The 12,400-nt window shown below is 38.4% G+C and overlaps 1 protein-coding gene across 1 annotated transcript in view; it reads right to left on the bottom strand.

Annotated features, from left to right (window-relative positions):
* The window catches only part of TMEFF1 (transmembrane protein with EGF like and two follistatin like domains 1), a 70,860-nt gene that overhangs the window by 1,376 nt on the left and 57,084 nt on the right, over nt 1-12,400 (bottom strand). The window contains exons 8-9 of the mRNA XM_019729236.2: nt 9,457-9,580; nt 3,226-3,384 (exon numbers count right to left, since the gene is read on the bottom strand). Of these exons, the coding sequence (XP_019584795.1) occupies nt 3,226-3,384; nt 9,457-9,580 (283 nt within the window). The remainder of the gene's footprint in view (nt 1-3,225; nt 3,385-9,456; nt 9,581-12,400) is intronic.

The raw sequence follows: 12,400 nt of genomic DNA, 5'->3' as shown, positions 1-12,400 counted from the left end.
CTGCTGACTTGTATCCCCAAGAGGAATCCTCACCCTTCCTCTGGCCCAGCAACGCCCCCTGCTACAATGACTGATAACACAGAAGCCTGTGACCGTAGAAAGGATCCTGGCCTATGGACTGTCCCTGAGTGTTAGGCCACTCCCAAGATCACAAGGACAGCTTCGATGAAGGGAGACATCAGGAAGAAAAATGCTTATTTAAGCTCTGATAGGAATACACAGGAAATGCCTAAAGATTTTAGAAAGTGACTCAAAAAAAGTCTGCTTGGGCAAACGACAGAACACAACAAAGAACAGCCATGCTGGGGATAAGGGATATTCCTGGACTGCTCTCATTTTACCATACATGTTGCTCCACGGTGGTATAAGTCTCCTCGCGCTGTAACTGTGCTCGTGCCTGCCCACTATATGCAAGCATATGCGCTCTCACTGCGCACCGAGTGCCGTGCTACGCAACATGGAATAAAGGAACTGGGATGAATTCTGGTCATTTTGAGCTTGGCTTCTGCTAAAAACTCGTTGTGCAACCTCCTTTCCCTATATGTAAAATACAGACTGACCTCTAAAATTTCTGCCAGCAAGGATTTTAGGATCTAATGGAAATAAAGTCCGGCAACAGTGAGTACGCCTACTCTAAAGTTCCATGTTTTTATTCAATTTAAAAGAGCACTGCTTTGCCTTAACTTCATAGCCTTACGGTAACACTTCCATTTTATGCATTGTTTTTCACAAATTTTCTCTCACTAATCCTCATTAAAAACATTCTGAGGAAAACCGTGCCAGAATCATCTCTGTTTCATAAGTGGGGAAACTGGCTAAGAAGTCAAGCAACCCTCTTTAACTGTCACTAATTCACCATGACCTTGGAAAAGTTACAACTTCCTGGAGCCATGGTATTTTTTTATCTATAAAATAAGGGCTAGATGACGTTCAAGGACCCTGACAATCTATTATTCTATGAGTCTAAAAACATGAAAGATTCCAAACATAAAAGAAGAAAAGCTCCCTCATGCAGTCTTGATAAGTGAGTCAGCGGGAACATCCTTTTAAAGGAAGATTCCCCAACAAGTCACCACCACCATGGGATAAGTGAACAGCTGTCCCATAATGGACTGCGTGGGAGAGGCACGCCTTAAAAATTCATAATTATCATATTCTAAATTCAAGAGAGCAAGACATTCTAGGGGAGAAAATACCACAATAAAAAGACAGGCCTCAACGAGACATCTATGACTAAGTCAATGAGAAGCGCCTTCTTCAGTCATGGGAGGGTAGGCAGTGAAGATACTGTAGCACAGTTAAAAATACACTGATTTCTAAGGGCCTGCGAATGTAGCAAATGGGTACGGGGTACACACTGGAGGGTACTAACTTGGGAACTACCAGGTAACTTTGATTTAGTACTTGAGGATTATAGCACCTGGGTACAGAAGCACAGAGCTTGATAAAAGGCTGGATTAGGATTTGTAAAAGGGCTTAACTCTCTCTATGATCTTGGGTGAGGTAATTTCCATTCCAGAGCTTGTTTGCTCATTTCTCCAGAATGAAGGAGTTGAATTCAAGGTTGCTTCCCGCTGACTCTAACACCCTTGGATATTCTTAAAGATGTCACGATCACATGGCCTCAAAATCTTCCCTTACCTTTACCTTATTTCTTTCTTTCATCTTCCAAATCATTTATCACTCCACTCCTGCTTTACTCCAATAATGTCCTAAATGGTTTCCCATGACCTCACATTTTCTCTCCTCCAATGTTTTTTGCAGATGACCCTCAGGTTAACGTTTTGAAAAATCGTTACATACCAAACCCCTCCCCATGTTCACAACCCTGAACTGCTACAAAATCAAATTCGAACCTTGCTCCTATGCCATGGTCATACTTGGCAAATATATTAATATTTCCCAAGATGACACAACATGGGCCCTTCTTTCGTTCGATGGAAAGAAGAATGGTTTGGGAATCAGGCACTTCCATTTATTAGTTTGGATGACAACAGGCAAATTCCTTAACCTCTGAGCCTGTATTAAATGGCTATAGGCAGGCCTGCTGTTGCATGTTTTTTTCTATCTTCTCTTTCTCCTATCATTACTTTTTATATCATTATGTCCCTACTTGAATCTAGTGCCCAATTTTATACTCAGTAGTCTTGCCTAAGGGCAGATCATCTGTTCTATAAAGTCCACTGACTTTAGTGCCTGAATTTTATGAAAAAATATGTTACTTAGAGAATAACTACTTTTTTTTTTTTTATCATTTCTACACTTATCATTTCAGCTCCAGATGGCTGAGACTACTGAAGGTCTGGCTTCTATCCATACCTTGGATAGAAGAGCCATAAATCCTTTATGGCCTGCCAATATCTGTACTCAACACGCTCCAATCCCCTGCTCAGAATAATGCAGAAAAGTATACAGATGATGTTTATGGGGCTTCTGACCCAAACCTTAAAGGACGTAAGGAAGAGGCGAGCAGGAAGAAAAGACAGGAAACTGGAAAGCATAAAGACAGTATGAACTTCATTTGCTTTGACTTTTCTCAAGCCCAGTCCAGTTCTGACTTAGCTATTTTCACTTGGTGTGGAAAACATCCACTTTACACCAACTGCACTCTAAACAGTCCTTTAATTTGGAGTTTTGTCATGATAAACTCCAATGGTTTTAGTTATAAGAGAATATTAAAGCTTAGTAGCTATGACTGTATTCCAGAAAATAAAGTGACAATAAGGCTGTGATATAGTAAGAAAAGCAGTGTTCTTTAACCTCTGGTTTCTTCCTTTCTTATTATATTATATTTCTTATTATAGTCTTAGGGTATAAAAACACCCTGCAGTTCTTCAGGGCTTAAAAACTTTGGGCGTGGCTTTTCTGTGCATGTGCAAACCCTTCTAAAAATTCTGTCACTACCATTGTTGTGCCCGACTGCAGTGCTTAGAACTGGCACACGATTCTAAGATCCCTATATTCCTCTATACCATTGAATACTCTCAAGCTCCCTCTACCTGCAGCCCAGATAGACCTGTAACCTTGGGAATGAGTTCTTGCCCACCTTCTAAAGAAACAAGACAGGGAGAGGTCAGAGCCCCATGGAAACGTCAGTGAACTGATACTAGGATTTTTTCCTGCTAGAATGGTGGACGGAAAATGCCCCTATCATTGTGAGTGCGCTTCAAGGGTCCTCTTTAACACCTCTAGTTTAATGATGGGATTTCTTAGGGCATCACCTACCTTGTTATGCACATGACAATTGCTACTATAATGGCGATCTGGACAGCTCCAATAATCGCTGCAATGAGAACATGAGTGAGCTTTTGCCTACTTGGCACTACATAGAGGATACTAAAGTCTGTCTTTTCACAGTGCTGTCCTGTGTAACCAGATTCACACCTGAAAAGAGAAACAAAAGAATTCCTATGAGAATTACAAATTTCAATAACTCCAGGTTTTAAAATTAAAAGATACCGTGTTTCCCCGAAAATAAGACCTAGCTGGACAATCAACTCTAATGCAACTTTTGGGGTAAAAATTAATATAAGACCCAGTATTATATTATATTATATTATATTATATTATATTATATTACATTGTATTATATTTTATTATACCGGGTCTTATATTAATTTTTGCCCCAAAAGATGCATTAGAGCTGATTGTCCAGCTAGGTCTTACTTTCGGGGAAACACGGTACAAAAGAATGATACATTTAAGCAGAATAGAAAATCAGGCACTCTCCACCCTCTGAAAAAAATTGCCATTAGGGTTATGTCCTTACATTCTTTTTGATGTGTCTATTTTACATAGTGCTTCTTTTCCCTATCACTATATCACATTAATTTTGAAGTTATTAAATAGTCTTTATTACCTTCATTCAAAAACAGATATATAATCTTCTATTCAGTGGCTATATTATAGCTAACTTATTTATTCCTTGTTCTTAGACATATCAGTTATTTTCCATTTTTCACAATTGTGCATTAGGTGTGGTGAACATCCTGGTGAATGTGTACTTTTCTATATTTAGTGTTATTCCTTGGGCTAGATACTTGGAAATGGCATTACTGAATAAATAGGCATGAACATTTATAGTTCTTTGAATATAGCACCAAATGATACTACTCTTCAAGACACTCTTCAGTGTACATAATATAATAATTTAAGATGCAGGCAGGAGATGAAAATAAGTTATTAATGACAGAAATGAAGACAAGACAAGCAGTCAAAGTCGGTGCTAATCTTAGAAATTATCTGATTCTAATTAAAAGTAAATAAAAAGGCAACAACATCAGCTGATAATATGACAGGTGAAACATTTAAGATATTTAACAGGAAATTCACAATTTTAGCTGACAGAAGTGAAATGTATAAATTAGCCAGCCTTCAGTTGGAACTGATTAATAAAAGATCTGAATGATAAGGATAGTGGTTTTATTAACACCTCATACTTCACTACAAAAAATAAGTTTTAATAAAGCACATGTAACAACAACAGAGAAACCTGGGGGCAGGGATGAAACAGGGGAAGCCAGGGGTGATGTGCGTCTACCAATCCCATCCCTGAGGTTCCTAGAAACCTGACAGAAAGAAACCAACGCTCTCACGCTGAGGAGAAAGGTCTGGGACTTATGTAAAGCAGGAATCGGCAGCATGTGTCCTGTGAAACCTTGAGACTCGATGGAATCATGAAGGAAGAGGACCCTGGAGCACATCAACACTAGATGGTCAGGGAACAAAAGAGGAACCAGTGAGGGAGAAGAAAACCAAGAGAAGGTAATCCCTGAGGCTAAGTGAGGAATGTGTATCGCACAGGACGGATCAATCGTGTCAAATGCTGCTGATCAAATGCTACTGATCATTCAAAAGAGTGAGCGGCGCCCTCCACGACTAGACTGAAACAACTACTTGACTTGGAGCTGATGGGTCCTGGAAAAACACACTTAAAATAAGTTTAAAAAAAAAAAGTAATTTAGGACTAAGAACTGACTATTGAAGTTAACAACAAAAACGCCTCCAGGAAGTACTGGGGGCAAATACATCCTGGGTAGATTTAAGAGAGATGGAAAGTGAGGAACTAGCGACTCTTTGGAGTTCTTCTACAAAGGAAAGAAATGGACCTGTAGCTGGTGGGAATGAGAACAAGGGTTATTTTCCAAGGTAGAAGAAATAAAAATATATTTGTAAATATATTAATAGAAGGATATATGATATGAAGAAAAGGGGGAGAATTGATGGTAGGTGATAGTGAAAAGTATATGGAAGTTCTCTTCACATTGCTTCAGTTTTCTCAGTGAACTTAGAAACAAGCTCATCAGCCAAGAGTGAGGATGAGAAAGGAGGTACTGACAATCTGAAGAGAGGGGTGATGGCATAAAGCAGATATCTAGGACAGAGAGAGAATAAATGGACTACAGTTACACAATTACTGTCTGGCAGCACGTAGGGCCCACTTTGAGCCTAAACACTAGTGACACAAGTTAACCTGATGGTTTGCTTTTTATCAACAGCCAAGTTCAGCTGTATGAGTACAGATATGCAGTAGGTGGGAAATTAGAATGGACCACGATTACAGTTTTGTCAAGTAAGTATGATGAAACAAAATAGGGACTACAGTGATCGACCATGGTGTTTAATTAAGCTGAGTGAGGAGCGGGTGAGGACATACAGGGGAAGAGGGATGCTGAAAAGGCAACAGCATCAACAAATTGGAGGCCTAGAGGTATGGAAGGACTGCAGGGTAAACACTAGAACAGATATGCCAGAGATGGAATGATTCCTAAACATGTGTCTTCAACCTACATCTGTCTCAGTTCTAAAACCAACATATATCCCATAGCCTACTAGACATCCATAAGTGGATACCCCCAGAGGCACCTGGAACCAAGCATTTTAAACTGAATACACCAGTCCCTCCTCCACACACACACAAACCTCTTCTCTCTTCCCATTGTATTTCCCCACTCAATTTTGCCTTAGTCCAGGAAACGCTCTTGATTCTTCCTTCCCATCCTCATACCCAACTAACTGGTCACCAAAACCTATGGAGTCAACCCCCTTATTGTCTCTTCGTAATGCATGGCTTATCTCAGTCGCACTACAACTCCTTTGCTGAATTCAGGCTCTCACTTCTTACTAACATATAGGCTCCTAACTTTCAGTCTTCTAATCTATTTTCCACAAAGCCACCAGGGTGGCTTTCAGATCAAATCACATCTTTCTTACTTAAATCCTTAAATGGTTTCTCGCTGCCTTTAAAATAAAGGGACGAGCTCCTGGGATGGCACAAATGGTCCTATAAGACCTGTCCCTCCTCTACAATGAGATTGCAGTGCTTTATGTGAAGTCCCAAATCATCTCATGTAGTTCTATATATGATAGCATTTTTCGTATTATCTTTTAATTGCTCATTACTTGTCAGTCTCTCCTATCAGACTGCATGTGTTTTTTTTTTTTAATAGGTTCCCTGGATCCATCACATTCAAATTTAAAACCCCAGTGCCAGGTAAAATTTGTTACAAAGTAAGCAAAAAACAAACAAGCAAATGGCAGGATAATGCTAGAAGATTCTAACCTAATAATAGGACTGTGGCTAAGTTTATTCACCCCTGCCCATTTACTGCTGCCCCAATACACCCAACTACTAATGAAAATGCATGTGATGTTATGGCCTCATTCTTGTAGACACTATAAATATTTAAACAAAAGAAAATGGTCAACTGCTTTTTAGGAGTTATAAAGTATGCAGAAAGAGATTCTTCAGCATTTAAGAAACACCTCTGGTCTGGAGAAAAGGGAAAAGTTGATCACCATCATCACTCAAAAAAAAATGTACTGAGGAGCGGCTGGACTGAGTTGTATGCTGGGCACTGGGAACACAGAGTCCCTAACCTAATGGTGCTGACAGGCAAATAGCAATTACTGTTTATTAAATACACACCATGTACCAGGTATTGTGCTAAGCACCTGACACATTATCTAATTTAATTATAACAACACTAGGAGACAGGTATTATTATCATCATTTTGGACATGAGGAAAATGAGGCTTAGAAATTTTAAGTAATTTCCAAAGGGGATAGCCAATAATTGGCTAATCGGGTGTATCTGATTCCAATGCTTTTAACCACTGTACTGTTCAATCTTCTTACTCTCAATTACTAAAATACTACAAAGTAACCTGGTATCACTTCATTATCAGGATGTCCAGTGCTCTCATCCCTCGCTTAGGTATCTTGAAAGATGTTCCATCCGAAGCGGACAACATGATCTGAACTTCTATTGAGATACGCATTCCAGTACGAGACAAATGAGGAAGCCACTGTATGATTTTGTTTTAAAACTGGCCTAATGTTCTGCATCAATTCTCTTGCTCTCTTTTTTTTTTTTTTTAAACAGTACAGAGGTCTTTTATTTTTTTACACTTATGCCATGAATTCATAGGGAATGGGTTCTAGCAGCTCAGGCTCCTTTCCGTGGGGTCTCACATTTTAAATAATGATTTTTAAAAGCTGGCCTGTTCTTTCCTATATAGCTGCATTTTTTAATGTCAGGGGAAAGGTGGCGGGTGGGGGGAGCTAGCCCCTTCAAAGATAAGGAGAACTTTCAATCAGGAAAAAGCCAAATGCTTATCCTCAACAAAGAATTATATAACCATTAACAATTGATAGTATTTTGTTGTGTGTTTTTTTAAGCCAGAAGAGAGGAGGGAAAGTGAAAGAGTCAGGAGAGGGGAGCGAGAGTAGAGGAAAGGAGACCTGATTTCAAACAGCCTCTTTTACTTGTTGGAGAGAAAGACTCACTGGCTTCTAGGTTAACAGAACAAAATAAAAGCACACTATTTCTATATCTTTTGATGTTTTGACTAAGAAAGGAAAAAGAGATTCTGGCCAAACTGCAAGAGGCAGGATTGAGCAGAATAACAGCAATCTCCCCTCATCTATAGCAATAGTACCTGGCTGACTAGACCAGGTTAGTCATTCTATGATGGAGAGGATGAGCTCCCAGCAGCAGCAGCAAGAAGTGCAATCGGTAGGCAGACAGAACAGCAAAAAGCACTAAGATCATTAGGTCAAGTATTAGGACATCTGAGATCTAGTTTTGTCCTAACTCCAATTCCAACTTGTTGCTGACCTCGAACAAGTCACATAAACTCTCTGGAATCAGACAAGTTCACACCCTTTTCCATTTCCATCTCTCACCTCACACCTGGTTCAACAGCCTCATCCCCTTATTTCAGAAATTTATTTTGGTATATACAAAGTCTGATCAAACAATATGGTGAATGTTTAAATTTAAAAAAAAATTATTACAGTAAAAGACACGTTGCCATTAATCCCCCTCAAAATACTCCCCCTCATTTTGAACACACTTATCCCATCATTCTTGCCACTTTCTGAAGCAGTTCTGGAAGTCCTCTTTCATGAGTGTCTTTAGTTGCACTGTTGTGGCTGCCTTGATGTCCCAAGTCATTTTGATTTTTAAAAAAAGCCAGAAGTCACACGGTGCCAGATCCAGTGAATAAGGTGCATGAGGACACACTGTAATGTTTTTATTTGACAGAAGTTGCTGTACCAGAAGCAACGTGTGACACGGAGCGTTGTCATGATGGAGGATGATTTACGGCACATTTTAAAACACACCTTCTCTCAACCGTAGCTCATGACTGACTGAACTGAACAAGTTGAAACTTGTCACACACTGTTACGAAGGTTCGATGCACCACTTCCCATATTGAGGATCCCTGCCTTTCCGTTGGATGGCACTCGGCAGAAGCATTCACCGTATTTTGTGATCACAACGGAAAGGGTCCATGTCACACATCACGGCAATTTCTGTCAAATAAAAACATGTCCTCATCCACCTTATTCACCGGATCTAGCACTATGTGACTTTTGAATCGATTCAGGACATCAAGGCAGCCACGACAGTGCAACTAAAGACACGCATGACAGCGGACTTCCAGAACTGCTTCAGAAAGTGGCAAGAACGATGGGATAAGTGTGTTTGAAGCAAGAAGGAGTATTTTGAGGGGGATTAATGGCAATGTGTCTTATACTGTAATATTTTTTTAATGTAAACATTCACCACACTGTTTGATCACTCCTCGTAATTTGAGTTACATGTTCTCTGTTCTTATCATGTTCTTTAGTCCCTCATCCACCTTGCGACAGACTGCTGAAAAACCAAAATAGTTTTGAAATACGGCATATTTATTGTTTATATTAAAAATATATATTATATTTAAAATGTTAAGTCCATAATCTCAAAACCCTAATACATTGTCTTCACACATTATTTGCCAATTTTTTCCCAAAGGATGCTAATTTATTTTTTTATATCTCTACTGTACTCATAAATAAACACTGCTTTTTAGTAATATTTAATCCATATTTCATTGCCTTCTATAGAGCAGTGAGTACTGATATTTAAAAAATGTCTCACCTCTGATATGAAGGTACTAACTTACCTACAAGAAGCCTTCTGAGTAGCATAGATGAATTCACATTTTCCATGGATGCAGTAACCATTGAGGTTTTCAGGGCAAGGCATGTGGTTTCCAATATAAACATCTTCTCTTTGATCACTAGCATCTTAAAAGAACAAAAACCAGGTCAATAAATAGTGAGAAGCAAATTGAGAAATATGGACTTTTCAAAGGCTCTGAGACAACAAACAAATTCATCCCCTGCTGGGTAATTTGGAAAGGAAATTTCGCAGATAAGGGGCTGGATAAGAATCAAGGTCCCATTATGCCATAAACACAACAGGTAGATTGTTTAGACTCAAAGCATTTGAAAATATTTATAGGATGTGAGCACTGTGAGCTACTGTAGTTTAAAAACAATCTGCAAAAAAAAACAAAACTTTAAAACTTTGTTAAAGAAATAAATGCTATTTCGAGAAGAAAGCTTCTGTGACAAAGAGATGGTATATACAGCACTGCCTTTTGGAGAATTGACTTACTCTAATCATTTACCTGGGGGCTATAAAATTGAGGTAGAGAGCAAGTTATGGGATTTTGAAATTTAGGGGTGAAAGGTTTATTTTTGGAATGAAAACTAACAAGCATATTGATTTTTTTCCAAATGAGAATAGCTTTGCTATTCATTTTATACCATTTTTCTTAGTAGATGTTAATGTAAAAAAATTCAAGTAATATAGAAAACAAAAAAATAATTTTTAAATCCGCTGAGATCCCTCTATCCAAAGATAACCATTGTAAATAGGCTGATGAACATCTGTTCACATTTAAGTATACTGATTTGAACTGAACTGAGTTGAAGTGAAGAAAATGGAAGTGTGGTGAGTAATTCCACTGTCAGAAATGGGAAGAGGATCAGGAAGGAAAGATAGAAAGGGGCAGGAAAGGTGAAGACATAGAGACCCAGTCTTCAAAATCAGTCATATTCATTCATTCATTCATTCATTCACTCTGTCTCTGTCTCTCTCTCTGCCTTTCTCTCTCATATACTTACATATGCACATACTTATTCACATGTTTTAGAATGGATTTTTATACTTGTTTCCCCAGCATATACACTAATACATTAATCCTCAACTCTATGCACCCAGAGTTCCCCAGTGTTTATAGGCTTGCGCATGTGTTGGAAAACTTCCCAGGCTTCCTGCCATTTCTATCTACAGTTCCAGCTTACAGACTGTGCGCATTATTAGCTATGTGACCTTGATCATAGTACTCGCTCTAAGCCTGAGATTTCATAACTCTAAAATCAGGATTATAATAGGACCTATACTTCAGGCAGTTTTGAGAGGATTATGTGAGATGAATAATGCATGTATGAGACCACTAAAACAACCAGCTAGCACATCATATAACGGCAAAGGCTTATCTGCCCCAAATACAAATACAGTTGCTAATATAATTTGAAGAATGTTAATGGAAACAAGAAAAGGAATGATATAGGAGGGTGTGTGTGTGTGTGTGTGTGTGTGTGTGTGAAGGGGAAGAGCAAGAGAGAAGTGGGAATAGAGGTGGCAAATGTGGAAAAAACTGACAACTGAAAATGCAGATCTTCTGGCAATCAAAATTTACATATAAAAGGAAAAAGTTTTAATGATTATTAAGCTCAGTGATAGGATAATTAGAGAGATCATGTCATCCCTAACAAGAACAAACTGATGCCATTTCACCTCAGAATTTATTTATTTACATTGTACTAATTTATGCCTAGAAAAAGAACTGTACTAGAACTCAAGAAATCCACAATGTAAATTCTCAATTCTAAGGATAGCTCTGCTATTTTGTGATCACTTCTCTCTAACGGAGTTGAATAAGACCAGCATTGTCCAACAGAAGTACCACACGAGACACACATACAGCATTTTTTATTTTGTAGTAGCCACCACATTTTTAAAAGTAATAAAAAATAGGTAAGTTAATTTTAATCATACATTTTATTTAATCTAATATATCAAATAAATATCATTTCGATATATAATCAACATTTTATCTTTAAATTGTGGTATTTTACACTCTTTTTTTCTTCAAAATCTGGTGAGCACCTTATACTCACAACACATCTCAGTTTAGACGAGCCACATTTCAAGTGCTCAACAGCCACATGTGGCCAGCAGCTACCACAGAAGAGATGACGTATTTATCATCTACTGATCATCTTCCATATGTCAGGCACTCTGCTAGGTGCTGGGCATAGAAAAATAATTAAGACATATCCTGACCTCAAAGGGTTCAGAAGGTCTCCTCCAGCTCCCAAACTGTAATTCTGCTGTGACAAAAGAAATCAAGCCCTCTTTTGGGGGGTTATATGCCTGAGCACCCACTAGTCTACTATAATACTCATGATAATGTCTTGTAACTATCTGGGTTTTTTTAATCCCTCTCTCTACCATGAGACTGTGGGCTCCTTGGAGAATCTAGATGTTTGTATTATTCATTTCTGTATAACTCCTAACACGTAGAATGCAGTACTTTTCTTGCTATGGTTTCAAACTAAGAGTGCTATTCTATGCTTGCAATCAAGGCGTAAGTGATTCAAGGAATGCAGCTGTCTCCTGTAACACTCACCATCCTGCAACTTCTTAGAACATGGTACTTTCATGGTGTGACACAGCATGAGGTATGTAATAATGGGACTATAGAGACTGAAGTTATGTACCAACCTATAATAACAAAGTCCTATAATGTGTATAACAATAGGATTGTATAGGTCTCTAGAGGCTGTGGTAACATACTAATCTAACATAAGAAAGTCCTGTATACAGCAGGAAATTTCAAAACTAATGTGAAGGTAAAAGCTATCAGAGAATTCTGCTACATGACAGCATAAGAAAAAGCTAACTAATTTAAGAACATTAATTAACAGACAAACTATGTCACCAACAGCACTTACTGAATGAATGAAAGAAATGTAGCCATCAAGCTCTAGACA

Source organism: Rhinolophus sinicus, linkage group LG04 (genome assembly GCF_036562045.2).
Source record: "Rhinolophus sinicus isolate RSC01 linkage group LG04, ASM3656204v1, whole genome shotgun sequence".
Taxonomy (NCBI): domain Eukaryota; kingdom Metazoa; phylum Chordata; class Mammalia; order Chiroptera; family Rhinolophidae; genus Rhinolophus; species Rhinolophus sinicus.
The sequence above is the reverse complement of the archived record's forward strand: the minus strand, read 5'-3'. Positions and strand labels throughout refer to the sequence as shown.